The sequence below is a fragment of the Haplochromis burtoni genome, unplaced genomic scaffold, assembly GCF_018398535.1.
Source record: "Haplochromis burtoni strain Fernald_Lab_line unplaced genomic scaffold, NCSU_Asbu1 Contig_297, whole genome shotgun sequence".
Classification (NCBI taxonomy): domain Eukaryota; kingdom Metazoa; phylum Chordata; class Actinopteri; order Cichliformes; family Cichlidae; genus Haplochromis; species Haplochromis burtoni.
The window spans coordinates 196794-221064 of NW_024582658.1; the positions used below are offsets into that span (position 1 = coordinate 196794).

Sequence of the window (24271 nt, forward strand, 5' to 3'; positions counted from 1 at the left end):
TCAGAATACTTTATTAATCCCTAAGGAAATTATGTGCGTTACAGTTGCTCCAAGAAGAAATAGTAGCAGTAACAGACTAAACTCCAAACAATTCATTATGTTACAGATTTTAATATTAATTAGTCATCGTCAATTGTTGATTCTTCCTGTTCTCATTGTATGACGAATTATGATGGCTGTTTGGTAGCCGTTTACATACAATGCATACTCTCTCTCTCTTCATATATGTGTGTGTGTGTTTCTCTGGCCAGAGGGAGTATTCGCCCAGGGCGCCAAACAGGCTAGGACCGCCACTGGGTGAACATGTCCTGTTTTGACAGCAGCTGGGGGCGACTTCTGCGTGAGGACGATCCGCCGCCTATGAGCGCTTTGGCACGGGTTGCTTTTTAGAAAAAAAGTCGCTAAGGGGATCTGAAAACTTACTAAATATAGCGACAAACTCGCTAAGTTGGCAACACTGTTTGTCAGTAGAGTTAAACCTTCTGTTTGCGAGCGACAACCAATCAGAAAACACGCGCCTTAAAAAGAACAGGCAGGAAGCCACAACACTCCGATTCTGACAACGGTACCAAGGTTCAGTAAAGATAAATAAGGTTAGTTTGAACTGTGAATCATATAAAACTAATCTAGCACAGAGTCCAGTAATAAATATTTGGCACTGATCTGGAAATGAGCATAATCTTCTTTAAGGTTAAATCTAAGACACCAGCTCCTTAATTGTACATGCTGACTGAATACTACTGTGACTCTATCACACTGTATAGACCTAAGGTCTGCCTGTTTCCCCTTTTAGCCCCCGATCAGTTCATGAGCAGCAGCCAGAGATTTGGATAGACTCCGTCTTACTTCCTCCGTGTAGTGCATGAGTGCTCAAAGCCACCCTCTGGGCTGGGTTTCTTTGTAATAGCTGTGTGGAGATGCAAAGCTGCCAGACTTGTGATGATGCATCAGAGACCAGAAAGAGTTGAAGAGCATCAGAGACAGGGGCCTCTCTGTCCACTCTTGCGCACTCCTCATCTTCTTGCTGCCGGCTCGGTCTCTAGCCCACCTCCTTCCCCTCTCCCTCTCTATTCCAGCTCCAGTCTTCCTCGTCCATCCCCACACTCTCTCCCTTTCCCCTTGACTGCCATCTTGCCTCCTCTCCCCCTCTGTTCCCCAGCCCTGCCTGCTCCCTTTTTTTGCCCCGGCCCCTCGGTGCCTCTCTCCTTCCAGGTTCCTCCCTGCCTTGCCGTTCGTTCCGCGCTCCCTTTCTACCTCACCTTCGAGTGGTTTGACGATCTGAAGCTTGTCGGGGAGGTAGGGCCCTCGCGAGGCCCAGAGGTGGAGGTTTCCGAGGGACATGATGCTTTCGGATGGGGTTAAGAGACTCTCCTGGCTGAGGGCATCGTGGAGTCCAGGGTGTCCTCCCCGCCGTCGCTCTCGCTCCTCTTCAAAGAAGCGCCTTTCACTTAAATTGTTTTGTCGGCGCAAAGACAGGCGACGCAGAGCAAGCCGCAAGTCCTCTGCCCCACTTGCCTTCTTCTCCTGGCCCTCTGTGCTGTTGACAGAGCAGGGTTAAAACAAAAATCAATCAAATGTTTTAAAATAAAATCATTCTTGAGAAAACTGAGTTTGATTCATGCAGATGACAGCAGCTTATCTCGGTCTTACCTGTCCTGATTGGATGCTGTCTCCATTAGGATGCTCTGCGTTCGGTTATCAAGGGCTACACTTTCTCCACTAAGGTCACCTCCAAATATGCTGGAGTGGGGTGTGGAGAGACCACTCGATTGGGGTGACGTTCGAGCTGACAGGGACTGGTTAGAACCCGGGATGTTGGAGTTGGTTGGAGTCAGAGAACGCTGACGAACTGTCTGGTTAACATTTTTGACCGTCTCAAATACACGTTTCCGATGGACCCTGCACACAGTCAAACATAGTATCATATTGATGCTCTTCAACAGTGGTTCACAAACCTTTTTACCTAAGTTACTCCCAAAGATGGACTCAAGAACGCTTCACCAAGGTTACATTTATTTGAACTCTTAACATTAAACAAATCCCAACTTTAAGTCGAGCGTTTAAAGCGACTAACAATCAGAGTGAAGAACACCATCCACCATGGCCGTGTGAAAAAGAAAGTTTTCTTGTGACACTATGGAGTTCTGTGAAAAACTAATACTCCATGTAGCTTATAGAACCATCAGTAATAACCTGAAGCGATTGTTTTCTTTATGACTTAAGCCATCTCTCACATTGTTGTGGAGGAATTTTGGTCCACTCTTCTTTACAATGTTGCTTCAGTTTATTGAGGTTTCCAGGCATTCATTTGTGCACAGGTCTCTTAAGGTCTTGCAACATAACTCAGTAGAGTTGAGGTCTGGACATTGACTGGATCATTACAAAACCTTGATTCTTTTCTTTGTCATGCTTTTGCACAGTTGTTGCTGTGCTTGGGATCATTGTCACTAATGCTAAGATTTAGCTGTCAGACACATGGCTGTGAATTATGACCAGAAGTCTCCAGAAAGCAGTGGAGTCCAAGAAGTAGCTTTCGATTTTTGTGCAATTTCTTAAGCATTGCATGGTTTGAACTTTGGGTGATTTTTTTTGGACGCCCACAACTAGGAAGACTGTAGTACTATGTTAACACATACCTGAATGCTACAGACCAGGAAACTGCCAAAAGAGAGGTACCCACACTTGCTGATGATCAGTTAATCAAGTGCATTTGATTATAAGCACCTGGCTGCAACTACCCTTTTAACATGGTGTGCTTAGTTTTTCACAGAACTTCATGACAGCGTAGTAGACAGTAGTGTCCATTATTAGCGATTTAATAAGCAATTTCTGTATGATTACCATTCATCAGTTACACTTCATTTCATTACACTTTACATTTTAACCAGTCTTTTCCTATTTTAAGCTACTACTTTATTATAAGTGTATTCATTAGGTTTTGTTACTATTTTTTTTAACAATTTAACTATTATAGCTAGCAATTTTAGCTAGAATGATATTTAGCAGTTTAGCTAATCCTCTCCTCTTGTATCAGATCTGGTATTTAGCACAAATTAACAGTGTCTGTGTATTTTAGCTATACAGCTTGCTAAATAAAAGTCTGCTAGCATTAGCTGATAATTTAATACGCCACCTGTTCATCCAGACATCGTAACTTCAGGCTTCTAAAAAAGAACATGATAGTGGCTACAATGCTAATGCTAAAGCTAAACATTTCCAAAAGTCCAAACTCAGTAGGTGAGGTCACAGGTTACATTCCTCTCATATACACTGTATTCATAACTTTGACTAGATACTATGCTTATGTACAGTGGCGGTGCTAGCCTGTTTGGCGCCCCAGGCGAACACTCCCTCTGGATTTCGCACAACCCAGGATTCAAATCATGAATAGATAAGGGGCTTCATAATTTACAATATTATGAATGAAATGTGCTCTATTTGGAAGCAGCCCCCCCCTCCCCTTTCGACGGGTTGTGTGTGAGACTTTAAATCATCAAACTGTAAATTATAAATTTTAAATTGTTATTGATCCCCGGGTCCTAGAGTGTATATTTATTTTCTTACTCTTCTTATAGATATTGTTTGTTTACTTGCACTGCTGTAACTGGAGCCTCGTCGTCTCGTCTCTCTATATACTGGACTGTATGTAGCGGAGATGACAATAAAGTTTACTTTGACTTCAGCAGCGAGCAGGCGCACAGAGGGCTCTCGCGCTCACTTTATAGAATTTCGAAAAAACATCGGTGCAAATTATAAGTCTGTATCATAATGTCTGGTGTTTTCGTGTTTGTTGTTTTGTTTTTATTTTGTTTTATTTTGCGAGTTGGTTATTAGATGCTGCTCCAGCCAGCCAGAGAATCCCCCGCCGCCCCGCCCTCTCCTCTCTGCGCCGCAAGCAGAGGGCGCCCTTACTCCCAGCAAACGGGCGATAGAAAACCGATCGGTGCCTATGCCACTCCCGATATGCGCTGGCTGATGTCGGGGCAGCGTGAGTACGCCCCCCACCATGATGCCGTCCCGGGCAACCGCCGGTGTCGCCTGTATCAAAAACCGCTACTGCTTATGTATACTTTTAGAAAAAGTTTTGAAAAGACTTTTAGTGAGCTATGCTGGCTAGTTTATCACTTTTTTTGACAATTACTTATGCATTTACTTTTCATCGTAGTATATTTATTTTGGCTATTTCTACTGTCTGTCCATTACTTATTGCCAACTCTTTTGATCAAACAATTCCCAAACCTGTTCCCATGTTTGGGAATTGGCAGCTAGTATGCATGCATGAATACCTACTTCTGTTCTTCACACTCTGGGTCATCAAGACTCAGCTCCTTCCTCATCGTTCCCTCAATCTCAGCTGCCAGAGAGTCCTGCAACATATAAACTTTTAAGAGCGGAAGACGATGCCTACAAGCAAAGAGAGGCACACACACTTTTACAGTAACTCACCATCGGGTACAGTCCCAGCGGGTGATAGCGGCGTGGGGTTCCTGCAGGGTAGTTTCTGTTTCTCAGGTTCTTCAGCTCCTCCTGAGCTTCATGCAACATCTCAATGCACTCTGAGTACTTCTCTTCTAACTCCTGGAGCTGTTGTATTGTAAACACAGCAATTAAACTCACATTCACAGTATTTAGGGAACAAACTGTGATTGGGGACAAGCTTGGAAAGCAAAGAGAAGTTACCTCTGCTGTGAGCTGCCTTTGGGCATCTTTAGCTGCCAGCAGGTGTTGAGAGAGCTCCTCATTCTCCACTGCATACTAGACACACAAATGCAGCTTTGACTGAGCAAACAGCTAAACAGGACAAGACCAGTAAAAATATAACCAGTCAAAGTATATACCTGTGTGCTTATATACTCACAGATTTGGCTTTCTTTTGCAGATCTACTATCTGAGAGAGGAGGTGTGTGATCTCTTCTTGCTGTCGTGATGCGTCTTCAGTCTTACGGGCCAGTTCCTCCGCTATGGCAGAAATCTGAAGACTGGACAACCCTTAAAGTTTGACAGGGAGTTCAAAAAGAGCACAGAGAAAAATGCACATAAAATATAAATGAAATCAGAACACTTCAAATTTATATTTAAAGTGCAATGAAACACTGAAATAAAATCTTTAAAAATAATAATTTTTAAGGTTTAAAAAAAATAGTCATTTTGACTTGATTCCACCACTGAAAAAATAAAACTGCCATCCATTACTTGAAATTTGAAGTTATTTTCTCCAAATTTCGAGTTATGGAGGGGATTTTTTTTGTTATAAACAAACTGTCATACATCTGTGAGCGACCACTCTGACCGTGGAAATGAAAAACTCCCTTTTAACAGGAAAAAACTCCAGCCAGGCTCAGGGAGCGGCATCCATCCATTTTCTTCCGCTTATCCGGGGCCGGGTCGCGGGGGCAGCAGCCCAAGCAGAGAAGCCCAGACCTCCCTCTACCCAGCCACCTCCTCCAGCTTGTCTGGGGGAGCACCAAGGCGTTCCCAGGCCAGCCGAGAGATATAATCTCTCCAGCATGTCCCAGGTCTGTCCCGGGGCCTCCCGGAAAATCTCACCCAGGAGGAATCCTTGTCAGATGCCCGAATCACCTCAGCTGGCTCCTTTCGATGTGGAGGAGCAGCGGCTCTACTCTGAGCCCCTCCCGAATGGCCGAACTTCTCACCCTACCTCTAAGGGAGAGGCCAGCCACCCTTTGGAGGAAGCTCATTTCCACCGCTTGTATTCACGATCTCGTTCTTTCGGTCACTACCAACAGCTCGTGACCATAGGTACGTAGATCGACCGGTAAATTGAGTGTTTCGCTTTTACACTCAGCTCTCTCTTCACCACAACAGACCCGTACAGCGTCCGCATCACTGCGGCCGCCGCACCAATCCGTCTGTCGATCTCCCGCTCCCTTCACTCGTGAACAAGACCCCGAGATACTTAAACTCCTCCACTTGGGGCAGGAACTTGTCCCTGACCCGGAGTGGGCACTCCACCCTTCCACAAAAAAAACATTTTTTCACTATATATTTTTCAGTCTGTTGTCTGCTCTTCAAAAATGCTGATTAAATCCAATTAAAAATTAGATAAAGTTGTAACAAGATGTGATTCTAAATGAGTTGCGTCATTGCCATAGACAATATAAAAGGTGGATGTAGCTACCATGACATCACTCAATGATTTCTGAAGTACTGCTTTGACGATGCATTTTCGCTGTTACTTTATTGCAAAGCCGCAGATGTGATGAAGAAGAAAGAGTCTCACTATGAAACAACAAACTCGAACTACTACTTGACAAGATGTGACAAAATGTGAAAATGATCAGCTATTGAACTTGGAGTTTGTTACCAAAGATAACCCTTCACAGACTTAACTTTTTATCCAGCATGATCCGAACCAAGTCAAACTCAGCAGGAAAGTGTTTAAAGAGGTCAAGTCATAAAGCCATTTTCTCATAGACTTTTGGGACAGTTACGTATCGGACTGGAAGTCTACCACAGCTTTTGCCATCCAGTAGAATCCAGATTTAAGGCACTTCCACTCTGGCTTCAATATTCTGCCCTGGAAGCTGCAGCCATATTATATACTGTAGAGTGATTGCATTGTGTTTTTATTCAAATATTACACAGCATGCAAACTCTCGGAGGGAGTTGTGTAAAGAAAAACAGGCAATTTCACACACAGAAGCTCCAAAAAAGAAATTGGTGGCAAGACAAAACTCACTGAGCTCTTTGACACAGTCGTTCACAAGCTGCTGCTCCTTTTCTTCATAAGTTTCGGTCTCTGACTTTAGATGGTTAGCCTGCGAGTAGACGTCCACAATTACACAAAATACTCTGAGCCGTTTCAGTAACTCACCTCGTCGTGTTTTCCTCAATACTGCGTGTGATACCTCTGAGCGGAGTGACAGGTTCTCCTCTTCCAGCTCTTTGAGTTTCTTTTGGAGCGTGTCGCTCACAAAGCCTCCTGAAGCAGTTTCCACTTTGCTTTTTTTACCCCTTCAGGAGACAAACACAAATTTTATCATGGAATTTACAGCCAGTACAAGTGAGGTTGTATTTTTACACCTGTGAAATGGTAACAGTATTCACACATTTTAGGAGTGACATTAAGAAAGGAAACTAACGTTGGGGAGCTGCTGGATTCATCCTCGATCTCTTCAGCTGCATTGGTGTAAAACTGCAGCAGCTCATCCTTGAGGTTCAGCTCATGGTGCAGCTGGGCAACCTGCAGGAGGACAGGTACTGTTCAACACCTGTAGCACCAAAACATTTTTTCCTGGTCTAAATTTCTGTGAGGCATACCTCCTCTGTGATTTGTCCCACTTGTTCCTCCAAATACTCCTTCTGCTCTGTGAGAGTCCGGTTCTTCTTAAGGAGCGACTGGCCAATCTTTGCAGCAAGCTCCAGATCTCTCTCTTTCTATTGGTTGCAATGTAGGAGAAGCAAACAGAGGAGAGGAACATCTCATTATCATTTGGTCTGATTAAAAAAAGAAAAGCTTCAATTTACCCTCATAGAACTGGCAAAATTAAAATACCTCACCTCTTCCAACAAACGTGTGACAGCATCAATGTCATTGTAGGTTTTCGTCATCTGGCCCACTCTGTCTGCACATAGCACTGTGGAAAAACCAAAAAAAGAAAACCCAACCGAACATCAAAACGCTGAATGACCTTCTGGTCATCCCATCACTTGAGTTGTGATCTGCAAACATGTGTGAGTGCATGCAAAAACGGCCCCATTATGTAACACAAAGAGTATTTATACACTCAGAGGAAGTGGATGTACCACGTATAGCGTGCAACACTTCCATCACCACTGTTTGGAAATGCACGAGCAGGCGTTAAAGGGGAAAGGGTCGTGTTCCATGGCGCACAGCGTGTGGCTCTGCTGCCGCGGGGTTGGCAGCAATTATTGACTTCAGAGCTCGAATCGATAACGTGCTGCACAAAGTTATCGAATCCATTATGGTAAGCCTCTGTAATCCTGTTGGTACTCTAAACAACACAAAAACTTCCCATTTCTGAAAGCAAATTTAGGTGATGGCACTGAAATAGTGATCAGCGCTGGTTTACAGGGGTACAACAGATAGCCGTGGAAATTAGACAGGAGACATGCGTCATCTTAGTGAGGCGAACTAACTAAGAAACAAACACCGGAGCAAAACTATCAGCAAGAAATAATATAGCTTGTCTGCATTACTGGAGCTCTGAAATGATGAGACTGCAGCCTGTAATCCACCGCAGTCAGGAAGCAAAGAGGAACAACGACATTCAACAAAAATCAGAGTGCTGAAAAGAAACTAATATCCCAATCATTTGATCACATCTTAACATTGAGCAGTCCTCCGGCCCACACTCATCCCTTTCTAATCTTTGCTCTTGCTGTCCGTATCCTCCACTTGCCTTGATGACAATCGACCGCTGGTCCAAAACACTGATCCATTTGCTTTCTGTCTCTCTCATTCCACTGCTCAGCTACTGTATCACAGGCTCACAGACTATATTACCCTCCACCCACACGGACGTCCCTGTGTTGGTGGAGCGAGTACAAGGTAGGCGGAGAGATGAGAGAGAGCGTGTGTGCATCCGTTTCGGTTCCACAGCTGCGGAGGTGAAGTGGAAGTTGTGTTATGATTGGACAGGCGAGGATGCATTATCCAGGACAGAGTCAATAGAAGTGACTCCCACTTCTCTCATTTTCACCTTTCTTTCATTACCTCACTTCCTCTGTCTTCTGACTCATTCTTTAGCACCGCTGCTAACACAATAGACTGGCAACCCGTAATCAAACTTCCTCAGCAATTAAACAACTTAGCTGTATGCTAAGATGTCAGATTCTCCCTCTTTTCATTAGACGACCTAAATTCTTCTTCACATCTTTCCATCGTGCAAGTTTTCCATGTGGGTCAAGGAAAAAGTCATTTGCAAAAGCCATAGGAGAGATTTTACCAACTATACAACCCCAATTCCCAAAGTATTAAGTAAGTAAAAATATGAATAAAAAGATAATGCAGCGATTTCCAAATCTCATAAACCCATATTTTATCCACAAGAGAACACAGATAGCAGAAAAAATGAAATGTTTAAACTTAACTTAAATTTATCATTGATTTGCAGATCAGTGCATTCTGCCTTTATTCACATTTTACACGCCGTATTTTCGTTTTGTCCACTTTTTCATACTGGGTTATTAGAGACAACCATGTGGACAGAAGCTGAAATACCAGCTTTATCCATACAGGACAAAGACAGACGAGACTAGATTAGAATAGAAAACAAACAACCCAAATCTAACATTAACATCTTATTGAAGATCACTCTACTCAAATGTATCTGATCTTCAAAATGTCAATCACATCGTGTTGTGTCACGCCCACCAGCTGCACGTCCTCCTTCATCTGCATCTTGATGATCCGCATGTTTGATTTTGCACAGATTTTATGGCGGACGCTTGGTCGCTCGGGTTATACTTTATAAACAGATGCCATCAAAGATTCAAAGAACAATGTAATGCGACGACAGCAAGAGTTAATATTGTTTAATATTGCACATTAATCTTTAATGTGAGAAAGCCTCTGCAGACAGCGCTGTCCTTACTCCATAAACCTCTTCTGCCTACTCATAAAGCAGCGAATTGAGCAGAGTGCTGATATGATATAGGAGGAGCGCAGCAATTATCCAGAATAAACGAAGATGCATTCATGTTTCAGGGCCAAACAGAAATAAAGGGCTTGGTATCCAAATGTTTTTATGGCTTAACTTTGAGCATTAAGTCAAACAGATTCACAAAAGACATCAAAGAGCTATTCGAAACCTGTCTTGTTCATCTATGTAGGAGGGGTTCTCAGAGGATTTTAAGGGAAAGACCCATAAAGGCAAGTAGAACACCCGAGTACCTCTTTATAACATCTACCCCATTTGAGTGCATGTCGACTACAATTTGTACTTTTTGCTGTCATTAAAATTATTTGTATTCTAAAGCTTTTCAACTGAAACACTTCTGCAATTTTAATATTGATAAACGACGTTTCAGTTTTAATCCTGCAGTTATAACCTGAAACCTTTAAGTAGAGAGTTCTGTTATCATTGCCTTCGGCAGCTTTTCCTTCTTGCTTTCAGTCTGTCTCGGTGTGAAACATTTAAAGTACTGGTGCGATCGCGCAGACTTACAGAAGTATTTTAGTGTCTCTTCGATCTGCTCGGTGGTCAGGTCGAGCCTGGCCTCAGGAGCGACGAGGGGCGTGTGGAGCCAGTCGTCATGGTCGTAGCCGTAGACGGTGTCAGCCCGCAAGCGGTACACCGGCAGCTGCTCCTCCAGAAGACTGATGATCTCAAACTCCGGCAGGTCAGTGCTGTTACAGACATCTGAACATTAGAGGGAGAGAGAGAGAGAGGGGATGAGGGTGGATGAGACGGGTGGGTTTTTTCTCATTCCCTGCGTGACCACAGCGAGTCAGGTTTGTGATGGCCGACATTAAACCTGATCAAACATTTGAAAGGCAGGTTTACGTTTAATCAGAGACAAAAAATATTCTGCTAAAATAAAATTAGATAACTCTTCACAAAACTCTGTTTTTTTGGTAAGAGGACCTGTTTTAAACACAGCCAATGTTTCAAATAAAGACATCAGACAGCACACGGCTCTGGCCCCTGGACATCTGTGGGTTCAAAGCTAATGTTTACGCGGAGCAGCCAATCAGGTGAAAGCCGGCTTAAAGGAAGCTGAGGGGCTACACCAATAGCACAGGATTGTCTTGATCTATCAATCATGCAAAGCTACTCTAGTAGAGTCCATGAATGAAACTATGGAGCTGGAATTTAACATAACACGTCCTACAGTGGGGCAAAAAAGTATTTAGTCAGCCACCGATTGTGCAAGTTCCCCCACTTAAAATGATGACAGAGGTCAGTAATTTGCACCAGAGGTACACTTCAACTGTGAGAGACAGAATGTGAAAAAAAAATCCATGAATCCACATGGTAGGATTTGTAAAGAATTTATTCGTAAATCAGGGTGGAAAATAAGTATTTGGTCACCTCAAACAAGGAAAATCTCTGGCTCTCACAGACCTGTAACGTCTTCTGTAAGAAGCTTTTCTGTCCCCCACTCGTTACCTGTATGAATGGCACCTGTTTGAACTCATCATCTGTATAAAAGACACCTGTCCACAGCCTCAAACAGTCAGACTCCAAACTCCGCCATGGCCAAGACCAAAGAGCTTTCGAAGGACACCAGGAAAAGTATTGTAGACCTGCACCAGACTGGGAAGAGTGAATCTACAATAGGCAAGCAGCTTGGTGTGAAAAAATCAACTGTGGGAGCAATCATCAGAAAATGGAAGACATACAAGACCACTGATAATCTCCCTCGATCTGGGGCTCCACGCAAGATCTCATCCCGTGGGGTCAAAATGATCATGAGAACGGTGAGCAAAGATCCCAGAACCACACGGGGGGACCTGGTGAATGACCTGCAGAGAGCTGGGACCAAAGTAACAAAGGTCACCATCAGTAACACACTACAACGGCAGGGAATCAAATCCCGCAGTGCCAGACGTGTTCCGCTGCTGAAGCCAGTGCATGTCCAGGCCCGTCTGAAGTTTGCCAGAGAGCACATGGATGATACAGCAGAGGATTGGGAGAATGTCATGTGGTCAGATGAAACCAAAGTAGAACTTTTTGGTATAAACTCAACTCGTCGTGTTTGGAGGAAGAAGAATACTGAGTTGCATCCCAAGAACACCATACCTACTGTGAAGCATGGGGGTGGAAACATCATGCTATGGGGCTGTTTTTCTGCCAAGGGGACAGGACGACTGATCCGTGTTAAGGACAGAATGAATGGGGCCATGTATCGTGAGATTTTGAGCCAAAACCTCCTTCCATCAGTGAGAACTTTGAAGATGAAACGAGGCTGGGTCTTCCAACATGACAATGATCCAAAACACACCGCCCGGGCAACAAAGGAGTGGCTCCGTAAGAAGCATTTGAAAGTCCTGGAGTGGCCTAGCCAGTCTCCAGACCTCAACCCCATAGAAAATCTGTGGCGGGAGTTGAAAGTCCGTGTTGCTCGGCGACAGCCCCAAAACATCACTGCTCTCGAGAAGATCTGCATGGAGGAATGGGCCAAAATACCAGCTACTGTGTGTGCAAACCTGGTAAAGACCTATAGTAAACGTTTGACCTCTGTTATTGCCAACAAAGGTTATGTTACAAAGTATTGAGTTGTATTTTTGTTATTGACCAAATACTATTCACGATTTACGAATACTAAACCACTGGATTAGATTTTTCACTTCGCTTCACAGTTGAGTACCTGGCAAATTTGACCTCTGTCTATTTTAGTGGGGTTCATGGTGCGAAAATATTTGCCACTATTTGGAAGAATCTCTAATAATTTTAAGGAACAAAAGTAAGATATTATTACTCTTAGTTAAATAAGTCAAACATAAATTTAAAAACTGTACTTGATGCATGGAATCTGTAATTGTGAAAGTTTATTTGAAATGTTGAACTCAAATATGTTTTTTTTTAAAAAAAAGTCTTTTAAACTATTAAAAGTTAGTAATTCACCTGTCACCAGACGGTGAGCTGCATACTCAAAATTTTGTTGCTATCTTTGGACTTTTGGATGATCTGAATTCTTCTGCACCTGTGATGGTTTCGGCGTCCCTGCAGTCGGGAGGCTCCGGACGTGTCTCGGGCTGGTTGTATTCGCCCTCGCTCACATACTGCTCCTCGTGGTTGTGCCGCCGGTCGGGCTCAGGCTCTGACTCTGGGTCCTGGGACAAGGAGGGGGCTGGGGAGGCCAGCTTGGCTCACCTCTCGCTAGCGGAGAGAGACGGAGGCCATGGAGCCGGAGCTCCACTGTTGTAACGGTGACACGGGACAGACGATAGACAGCAGACACAGACACCTGCAGGGGACAGAAGAGAGGAGAAGGAGAGACCTTTACTTTTTCTGCTGCTGTGATCCAAAGTCCACTTCAATCAGTGTGTCTCTCTTTCCCTACAGACTCTTTACCACAAGTGCTGCTGCTGACTCTGCAAAGTGCTTCCTGCCAACAAGCTGCATAAAACCACAGCCTACCCACTGCAGACACCAGGTTTCATAAGTTGCAAGACTTAAATAAAAACAGACGGTGGTTGGAGGGGAACATTTATGCTTTTCTCTATTTCCTGTCATATATACAGTACAGTAGTGGATGCCCATATGAAACATGGCCAAAGTTTCAAATCATGAGTTCAGGATATGTGCAAATAATGTCTGTGGGTCAAAAGAGTGGGCTTCAGACCTCTCTAAACTCTCCATTTCTAACACTTTTCCTAACATCTCCAGTTGGTGTCAGTGAGAGTGGACATCTCTGGGACAATCATCACAGGCATCCAGCTCTGGCTTGAATCACATAAGCTCCACCCACCTGCTTTTAAACCTTCTGTTTGTGAGGGATAGCCAACAGGAAGAAAAATGGTGCAAAGGCCTTGTAAGAGCTGTAAATCATGCAGATCTACTCCAGCAGACTCCAAATGAATAAAAATAAAACATGGAGCTGGAAATGAGCATAAGAGGTCCCCTGTGCAGCTCTTTATAAAGACATTATACCGAAGAAGAGAAGAAAGAGTGTTCTACCTAATCGATCCAGTAACTTTAAATTAAAAGGACAAACCTTTTAGCTTCAGCCTATTCCAGCTGACCTCACAGTCACCTTAGACAGCCTCTTTCGCAGTCACACACTGTACTGGGATCCCTGTCTGAAATAAATACACCGGTGCTCATTCACGGTGACCTTGTATATTTCAGTTTGCATCCTGCAGGGATCAGCGTGTCGAGGCAGGGTAAAAACACACACAAGCCAGATGAAACAAATTCACCTGAGCTCCAGATCAAACAGCTGGTGCTGCAGCTCTGAACAAAAATAGAGCCTCACTAAAAGTCTCTGTGAATATGCATGAGTGTTTGTGTGAGCCAGTTGCATGAATAGCCGGTTACCTCTCTTAAGAGAGACATGTCGGTGCAGAAAGTGTATGTATAAAGGGAGGGACACACGGGCAAGCACGGGTCTCTGTCATCACTGTAGCTGCAGTGCAACCTTGGAACGTCTTTCCCATTGCAGCAGTCTGAAAGCTGAACTCACACTGCTCACTGTGACAGCAGCATCTTATGGGAATTTATCTATTTTTAAAAACCTCACCACATACTCTGTGGGTGAAAGATGACTTCAGATATGAACTGACAACACACACATGCACCACATGCAGATTTGGGATTAAAACAACACATTAAAGCTGCAATCCCGTGCTGACGAGGATAAACGTGAGGTGCTTATTGGATGTCCTGCAGGCCCAGATATTACAACTGTCCCACAATGAACGCTAACAGCTGCTCCTGCTGATTGTGCTGCAGTAAATAGGCCAGGGTTCATTCAAGCGTGGGGCATACACAATGCCATGTCTGAGGGCGTGGCTTCATCTACATCAGCACCCGTCACGGATGCGAATCTGGGTTTTTGCAAATCGTGTCACCGTACAAGTATGACAGTAAGTACCAGGACCTGATCAGTTGACCTTATGATGCAAGGCATCGCCATTAAAAGCATTTAATCGTGACAGCAGTGCATCAGCCACTACACGGACACTCACGGTGACGGATCCAAGCACGGTTCCTTGTCCGTGATCCAGAGAGGACTCGGGTGAAGCTGAGCAATCCTGCAGCTAGGATGTTTAGACAGTGAAAATGTTTCCAGGATGGGCAGCCGAAGACGGTGTCTGCCACACAGTCCTCGGTCAGGCCGGACTGGAGCGCCGTGACGGGGGATTTGCGCGGTCTGGACTCTCGTTCCTCAGCGCAGACACCTCTGGATGATCAAGATCACCTTAGACCGCTGTCCAGACTCGCTCCTGACCTGGTCCACTGCTCCAGCCTTTCAGCCATCTCCCTCTGTCTCTCTGTTCTCTCACTTTCCCTGCGATCAACCTCCCTCGCCACTGTCACACCACACTGCATTAGAATAACAGGACTTCTGGCCGAGACCTTCAAAATAAAATCCCTATTCCCTAACAGCTTTAAAAAAACGTGGATGCATATTTTGCACCGTAGTAAGTATGCTGTTATCATGCGCCTGTAGAATACAGTGAAAGTGCACAATGATCATCTTGAGATTAACTTCTATTTCCACTTGATGATTTTAATATTTATTACGGCTTAAGTTGAAAAGTTTCGTACTTAGTAAACGCGTTGATGCTTTTAATTGTAAGGCGCTGCTTTATTTCGCACGGTTTCCTGGGTAACTGTATATGACTTCACTTTTTTCCCACCCTGCTGCCACCCAGAAGACTCCCAAACCAGAGACCCAACCCGTTCTGGACCGAGCATCAGTGACGTCACACGCACCTAACAGGAAGAGGTTGGGGTGATCATTTGCGGGCAATTTAAAATTATAGGATCTTTACAGCTTTGAAAGCTTGTAAGGCTAGTTTTGCTGTAATCATGATAACGAACAGATTTAATTTCTAATCAAGAAATGTATTTGTCCAGAACAAAGTGGTCACGCTGAGCAATGATATTCTTACTTTGCGAGATTTTCTACACGCCAATATATAAAATAGATCTATAATAAAGGAAGCACTGTGTACAGAAGGGTAGAGAGTGGTCAGAATATAAAGTGCAATTAGTTATCCATATTATTGTAACGTCGAGACATTTAAAGTGTTATTATATAAGAGTGTATTATTTTAGATTAAAAATAAAACTTGCATTTTGTGCAAAGTTACAAATGTACAGGTCACGACAGATAATCACGTTTCTCCCACAGGTAATTTTTTTTTAATTTATTGTTGATGACACACAACTTCAGTTCCCAGCAATCCTCAGTGTTTTCTATTTGATCAACTGCACAAGTGAGAGAGGGGTAACTTAAGTGAGACCAGCCACTCAGGTCCTCTTTCTCACTGTTTCTCAACCATTTTTCATCCTGTTCTGAAAGCCAGCTGCATCAGTGCAAACGAGTAGGTCTGAAACCAGAGGTGCCACCCCTGCACCTCCATTTTTTTTGTCTCCACCAAGCATAAATTCTGTGATCATATCAGTGCAGCAATATGCAGAAATGACAGGAGGACAGATCCCCCTTTGAAATATTATATAGGTATGCGCTGTAACCTGTGGTGATTATAAACGCAAAACAAGATAGCCTTGCATTATCGGCTGCAAAGTAAGAAGTGTGTCCACAGTTGCATTACTATAAGTCATTTGTTAAATGGTTTATCTTGGTGTTTCTTTATGATTCCTTTTCTGATTTCTTATGCTTTTATTTTCTATTTTTCCCAACTCGAGCCCCTGAAAATGAAATCTTATGATATACTCTGATCTCCTCCACCTCCCTCTTTCCTATCCTGATGTTCATATGCCACTAATCACTAACTTTTCTCTCATCTTACTGTTTTTGTTTGTTTTGTTTTTTTATTTGTTCTGATCCCTTTGTGCCCGTCTTTTTTCTGCCCCTCCCTGATTCTGAAGTTTCTTCCCTTTAAAACAGAGTTCTTTCTCCCCACCGTCGCTTGTCTAGCACTTTATGGTCTGTACCTTTCATATCTAGCACTTTCAGGTGAATGCTATGATAACCCCCGCATCCCCTCCGCTCACAGAAGTTTTGTGCCTACCATCGCATCAAACGGCAGGTGGCAGCAGAGAGCCTCTTACATAACGCACAACCTGCTTTTTGCGAATTGAGAGTAGAGATGTTGTGTTTGAAGGCTGTGTAACAGCTGAGTGCTACACCTGCATCCACGCAGTGAACTGCAGCAAGTGAGGTTTACACGATTTCCACATCGAAGTGCTTTAAATCCGGTAATCTGTGAAATCACTGCGCCTCAGTGGTGGCCCGTGATTCTTACACTGAGTTTTTTGTTTTTTGTTTACATATGAGATGTGGTAGCGATGCTATGGCCCTTCCCCTATAAGTCACGGATACGTAACACCACACGCGCTCCCCGCTGCCATAATGTGCATATTTTGTACCGAGTGGAAAACAACACTGGCGTTTTGTTGGGTGCGTGATTTTACTCCCTGTGCAATATTTACAACGGAAAACTAATTGTGGATTTTTTAAATTTTACTTGTTTACTTGTTACTTGGTTTGAGACTGAAAAACTTTGTCCGCGCGTCTCATCTTGGAGCATTCTAATCGATCTCTGTGAAGCCTCATCTGCAGACACTCGCTGCCCGTGAGGTGAGAGTGTGTTTGCAGAGGGAGGATAACCTTCTTGAGTTCGTTTCAGTAATTGTTAAACAACTTCACGTGGACTGACCACGGCAGCACATGGTAATTTATCTTGTTTGTCTCCATAACACCGCCTCAGTATCTGGTCGGTATTTACAACCATCTTCCGCCTCCATCTCCCCGGCTCATCCACTCCATTGGAGCCAATTTGACCTACATTTGAAATGAATTTCGATCAGATCCTCTCTGCCATTGGAGGCTTTGGCAGATACCAGAAAATTCTCTACATATGGATATGTCTACCTCAGATCCTCCTCGCCTTCCACATGCTGGTGAGCATCTTCACCGGAGCCACGCCGCCCCATCAGTGCCGCGAGGGCTCGAGTCCAGCAGCGGGGAATCAATCCCTGTATTCAGCCACCCTGAACTTCAGCCTCTCCAACTCCTCCTGCTTCTCGCAGGATGTCGTGCTGCTGGGCAACGGCACTCAGCGCGTGCCGTGCAGTGACGGATGGGTCTACAGCAGGGAGACTTTTGAGAGCACCACCGTCACCGAGGTACAGAAACATGACCATCTGGTCTGTTCGGTTTGGGCTGAAGATCAACTTTAGTCATTAATCAGTTCACTTTCATGCTGGGAAAAGAGGCGGAAATCAAAAAAAGCGACAAAAAGGTGTCAAATAGGAGACGGTAGGCTATCATTTGATACTTTTTATTGCTTATATTACCTATTAAATACTTATTATAAGTATCAGAGTAAGGATTTTAATCTCACTAATACATAAAAAGACATATCCAAAGATCATTTGCTGCCAGTGTGGTTTTTAAGCTATGATGTGGTATACTTTATCCCAAAGTTGGGACTTTTTTGTGTTACAGCAGCCAAAACTACCAGTGTTTAAAACATTTATTAGACCAACACCTAGTGTAGCGTTTATGTCAAAATTAACCATATTGATATTTACCAAAATCATCTTCTTTTGTTTCTGCAAAGCCTAATCCAAGCGTGCTTAAATTCTTTTATTTAAATTATATTTTTTAATGCTAAAATATAATCGTTGTTGTTAGCCGTTGATTCCCAAATTTACTGTTTTATAAGCAGAAAAAAAGGGAAGCACTTAAAAAATTATATTAAGATGTCAAATTACGGTTATTTACTTGCAATGTTGGCCTATAATATGTGAAACACATGTACAATCTGTCCCGCGTTAATGATATTAATTCGTTAAGTGCCAGAAAGAACATTTCTGTCACAGGGTAGAAGCCGCAATAAGTTTTTGGCAAAGTGACTTTTATCGATCTTTTATTTATCCAGTTAAAAAGTCTCATTGACTTATGACTTATGTGACCAAGTGGGTAGCAGAATTTGCAACAAATATCTAGAAGGAAATTTTAATTCATTTTTTTTTTAATTTCCTAGGAAGATATTTTAATTGGCCATAAAGGACTACACTGGTTATAATGTCGCAGTCATAAAGATATGAAGAGCTTGCATTTTTTATGTAACCCTTTGTAAATTCTGTTCACTAAACTCTATTTACCAATATAAATAAAGATATTACACATAGAAAACGCATAGAAACATTGGAAATCACTTTTTGGCAAAACCTGAATTTAGTGTTTTATGTACCTATATAACAATATAGTTTTCTTTATTTAGCCTGTTTTTGACAAATATGTAAAATATTTGTGTTGTTCTTATGACATGTGGTCATAAGACAATGCTTCTTGGCAATAAATCATAGCTTATTTGTTTTCCCTTTAATGTCCTGACAATTGTCAGGAAAATGCATTTGTGGGTTGAGCAGCAGAGTTGAGTACGTGGGTTGTGCCGTGAAAAACTTGACAAATCTTAATCGCTGTTGCTACATTTTCTGTGACCAGCACAACAACATTGTCTGACATGCAACAAATAGTGATTAAGACTGGGATGCCATGCCAAAGCAGTGTGTGGCCAAACTAGTGAGGAGGAGGTGCTGGGCTGTTGTGGCTGTGTACGGCTTTTCTACATGCTGCAGAGGCCCCTGTTTGATAAATGAATCAGTTGTTAATCTGCCAATATCTCTTGTTTCTTCAGACTTCAATCATATAACCCAATAAACAACACCAAACAAGAGTCACGATTTAAGAGAAGATTTGCAGGTTTTTCATCGGTGCGATTCACATACTCAGCTCTGCTGCTCAACCCACAAATGCATTTTTCTTACAAACGTGGCACCATGTGGCACCCAATGTGGCACCCAAATAAACTGGCTGTCCAAAGAAATAATCAACCAAACATAAATGTTCTTATTTTTTGTGCTAAATGCATGTAATAAAACAATATGGCAAGGCAAATATCTCAAAATCTATGGAAAAGAAAGGAGCTAAATAAGGAAAAACATGAATAAAATAAAATAAAATTCAAATATGTAAAAATCTGAGAAATTATTTCATGAAAGACTGATGTGATGATAAAGAGTAATGAACCCAGCACAGCAAACATCCACATTAACTTTCCAAAGGGCCTTGGAGCCAAAATAAGCAACTGGCCCCACTCACACCCTGCTGCACCCCTGCTGTTCACGGCTGCTTTTGTAATCATACACAAATTAATCAACAACAGTTTGTATTATATTACATAAGAGTCTTCTTGGCATAAAGGTTCTTGTGTCCTTGATATTGTGCTGTAGTGCCACATATTTTCCTTGACTAACAGTCACTGTCTCAACTATAAAGGGATTCAGAAATGATTGCCATCATTTTGTACTGCGACCATATCCTGGAGAGTTTCGCCACTTTTGCGGATGTTCTTCTTGGACTTTGGAAGGTTCAGTTTGTGTGCAAGGACTATTTTATGTTATACGTTTAATGAGCCAGAACAGAAACAAATGACAGTGTAATTTGAAAATCATCAGTGTCTGGTCATTTACAGCTGGTCAGCTACCATTTTTGGCAAGTATAGACTGATTTAATCATATTTCCTTAGAGGTTGCAGTCAATCTGACCCTGATGCAGCTCTAACCCTTTCCTAAGGTCCATTTGCACTTGGAACTTTATGACAGTGCTTTGTTTTGTCCAATGCCAGTTTGATACCATACTCTATAATCAATATCAGCAAAGAGCAGCCCAAACACACAAGCAAATTTACTTTGACAATACTCTACATAGACATAGGTACTGGGCCAGATACAGCTACAGGATCTGCATAAACATGTGCAAAGCTCCCATTGCACAGCTTTTGTGCTGATGTTAATGTCAGCAGCAGTCTGGAGCCCTGTAGTTACTGAGTCAGGAGAGCGTTGGCAACTTTTCCACAATATGCGCCTCAGCACTTGAAAGGCCTGCTCTGTAAGATTATATGGTCTGCCACTTTGTGGATGAGTTGCTGTGGTTTGGTTCCTAAAAGCTTCCACGTTGCAATGATACCACTTTCACGTTATTGTGTAGTATCAAAGGAGAAAGAAATTTCAGGAACTGACTTGTTTCACTGATATCATCCTACTACAGTACTACACTTAAATGTATTGAGTTCTTTTACAAAAGTGAGGTGCTTAAGATTACGTGATGTAGCCAGATACTTTGCCCACAGAGTGTATGTCACTTGCACCAGTGTGTGAATGTGTGTGTGAATGGGTGGATGACAGGTTGTGTAAAGCGCTTTGGGGTCCTCAGGGACTAGAAAAGCGCTATACAAATACAGGCCATTTACCATTTGCATGGCCATTCACCAGTACATAAGAAATAAACAAATGCACAAGGAGTAACTTCTTTTTCCATCTACCAGTGGGACCTGGTGTGCAGCAAAGCTGTGTTCAACAACATTGGATCATCTATCTACATGTTTGGCCTGCTGGTGGGATCGGTGGTGTTTGGAGCCATGGCTGACAGGTAGGCTTTTCTCACTCGGCGCACAGATAGAACAAAGTGTCAGATCCTCAGCATCAAAGCACGACTGTAGGGGTGGCCACTGCTGTAGGCCTTTGCATGTGGTAACTGTATGTAAGGGGAGCAGTTAATTTATTTGCTTCATCAGCTACAGATACACACGATAAAACTGTTCAGACTTAACTGTGTGACACTAAAAATCACCCATACTTTTAACATTCTTGTTCATTCTCTGTTTTTTCTTTAAACTAGAAACAATAGAAGGGTAGTATCATCAATATCTTGGAAAAGTCTTTGAACTGACACAGTAGATCTATTGCAGAAAGACAAATGGGAAGTGGGAGTGGGTCATGAGACCTGTGCTTCCCTTTTATTGACGGAGCTGAAAGGGTTAAGAAACTGAAGAGTGAAGGCTGCAGTGGGTGGTAGTGAGCAGGTGGCAATATGTGGTCTTCCTGGTAAGTTAGGGCTAAAGTGAACAAAAGGAAGCGTTTGCACCTGAAAAGAAAAACAGCCCAGGGAGCAAACTGAAGTTCCCAGCTTTGTTACTAATTTTCAAACCTCAGATTTTCTCTGGTGAACATAAAGTTATAAGCACTTGGTTTCTGATAACTGCACCTCCTACACTAAGAACTAGATAAAGACTTAGTATTTTTTTCTTTTATGTGTTTCGAGCTTAGTGTGATATCTTTACTTCTGTTTCGTTGGGTCTACTGGTGCAAATCTTTAATAATGAGGGAGGGCTAACTCACATTCCTGTGTCCTCTCTCTCTGTCTACAAGGTATGGCCGACGCTTCGTCCTGCTGCTGTCCCTCGCTCTCCAAACTGTGTTCGGTGTCGCTGTGGCTTTCGCACCCAACTTCCCGGTCTATGTGATTCTTCGCTTTGTAGTTGGCACAACAATATCTGGTGTCATCATCAATGCTTTTGTACTTGGTACTAAACAAACACAGACACACACACACATACTCAAACCCTGCATGAGTATGATGATTTGAGGCTGCTGTAGTGGAGCGTCAGCACAGAATACCCGACAGGCACTTACCTTCCTACTGTAATCATTGTAGTGTATGTATGCATATGTGTTGGGTGGGCCAATCGGAATGAAGCTGTTCACGAACACCGTCATGCATGTAGCAATTATTAACATCTATATGTTTTTAAAAATATTTTAAATAAATCCAAATTCTTTTGATTTTCATATAGATCATGTCTCATGAGTCATGTTCAACATACGTTGCCCATTCGAAACGTAATGTTCACCAAGACAACCATAAATAAAGGATGAAAAATTTGAGAAAGCGCTGCTAGTAATTATAAAAGGGATGTTTTCATAAAACACAGTGGCTGATATATAATCTCAGGTTCATTTAAATGGTGAAAAAGATAATTCATTAATATTTTTTTAAATTGTCAATTATTTAACAATAATGCCATGTATGACAGGACTGACATTTTTGTTGATGCAGGATAGTGTGTTTATGTTTTTTAAATGTTGGTTAAGCGTTCCTATTTTAATTTCCTCATTATGACTTTAATTTTAAAGCAATATCAGATCAATAAGATGCATCTCAGACATATAAGGACCTCATTTATTCATATAGAACTTTTATACTAAAAAACAACTTACATTTCAATATTAATTATTTAATTCGGTAATTAATTTATAAATGAATTAAACTATTAATGTTATTATTATTTTTCAAAACGTTTCACACTTTTCTGATGACTTCAGGGTTTGTCATTTTCAGAAGAGTTTTTAATAAAGAAAACATAATGACATACGCCTCAACAAAATCATCCTCCTAGTCAGTGTTAAGACTTTTTAAGTTTTATTAATCGTCACAGATCCAGCACAGGCGTGTTTCTGGTTGAGTGTCCCAAAAGTGTGTGTATAAAAAAACACGTCGGTATCTGTTGCAATGTGATTACATTTACTTTAAATGCAGATTAAATGCAGTTAAAACACTATTTCAAACCTACATAGTTTTATATCCTGGCTGATAAACTTCAATTTTATTTACTCAGAGTGGAAACGTGGAAACAGCTAACGAGGCTCTAATTAGATACACTGAGAGACACCGCTAATACAAATTTATGGTTGGTGTCTGTGTGGAGTCGGAGGGATTGTGGGATTTGAGTCTGTGAAGATATATTTGTACACAGTTCTCTAAAAAAGCCAACAGCACATAAACTGACATTGGTGGCCCTGCAGATATGTTCACTGCTGACTGGTTGAAAGTATATATTTAAAAAAAACATGCGTGGGAAGCACAGATAGTATTTGCAGTGGTTAGTATTTATTCTTTCACTTGGTTTCACTTCACTACAAAGAAGTTCTTATTGTCTTACAACCAGAGCCAATATCAGCACAAACATGAAGGGAACAGTACACAGCTATAGCATGCTGATCAGTGGTTCCTGCAGGTTGCTGGTTCTCGCTGGATGAAATCAGTTACAAAGAGGATGCTGCACCATAAACCTGCTTCTGATTTGAGATTACTGTGGTTCCCAGTCGTTTGCATGCAACACGTCAACTTATTTCCAAACAGTCTGTGACTGCCAGCTGAGTGAATGGTAAATAGATTGGCTCTTTTATAGTTATAGTTATAGTTTTCTACTCTACAAGCACTTTTTTCTACATCTGCATCTAACATTCACACTCACACTCTGATAAATGCACTGGGAGCACATCAGGGTTCAGTACCATGCCCATTGCCCAAGGACTGGAACAAGAACACTAAACAACAAGCCTACCGATTTGTAGAAGACCTGCTCTGCCTCCTGATGGCCATGGTGGCAGCAAGCCTTGACAAAGCCAGAACCAGATTTGGAGAACGCTGACTGCAACAACCTGCCACTGACCAAAGCAACCTCAAGGAGGTTTTTGCCAACCCACAGGGTGATACACATTTTTTCCTTGTGACCAGCGGTTGCCAGGTTTTCACTGAATGGGTCTAGGCTTGTGTGACTGGGGGTTTAGGAGTCTATTTCACAACAACTGCCAGCAACCTGCAGAAACCACTCAAAAACTAGTCGAAGAATACTCATTTTTCCCTCACGATTGGTTGTTGCCAGATGGTTACAGAGCAGCCTGTGTGACATTTAAATTATCAACCCCTTTTGTGAGTGTGGACTCTTCCTCTCTTTGCTCTTTAAATACTTTGCTTCTTTTATTGATTTTTATTGATTTTTATGCTGATTTTT

General features: G+C 42.4%; 2 protein-coding genes across 3 annotated transcripts in view; one reads left to right on the forward strand and one right to left on the reverse strand.

The window, feature by feature from the left end:
- LOC102294713 (trafficking kinesin-binding protein 1) overlaps positions 1–12797 on the reverse strand; it is a 21330-nt gene extending 8533 nt beyond the window's left edge. The window contains exons 1-13 of one of the 2 annotated variants that reach the window (XM_014339590.2): positions 12634–12797; positions 10152–10346; positions 7522–7598; positions 7282–7398; positions 7104–7204; positions 6870–6975; positions 6701–6779; positions 4859–4989; positions 4681–4755; positions 4447–4584; positions 4291–4367; positions 1651–1899; positions 1260–1537 (exon numbers count right to left, since the gene is read on the reverse strand). In XM_014339590.2, coding sequence (XP_014195076.2) covers positions 1260–1537; positions 1651–1899; positions 4291–4367; positions 4447–4584; positions 4681–4755; positions 4859–4989; positions 6701–6779; positions 6870–6975; positions 7104–7204; positions 7282–7398; positions 7522–7572 — 1402 coding nt within the window. In that variant the 5' untranslated portion in view covers positions 7573–7598; positions 10152–10346; positions 12634–12797. The other variant, XM_042228027.1, reaches the window with a different exon arrangement.
- Positions 12798–16219: 3422 nt separating this feature from the next.
- Positions 16220–24271, forward strand: part of si:dkey-166k12.1 (solute carrier family 22 member 13) — a 24910-nt gene continuing 16858 nt past the window's right edge. The window contains exons 1-3 of the mRNA XM_005940897.2: positions 16220–17753; positions 20963–21066; positions 21846–22000. Coding sequence (XP_005940959.1) covers positions 17421–17753; positions 20963–21066; positions 21846–22000 — 592 coding nt within the window. The 5' untranslated portion in view covers positions 16220–17420. The remainder of the gene's footprint in view (positions 17754–20962; positions 21067–21845; positions 22001–24271) is intronic.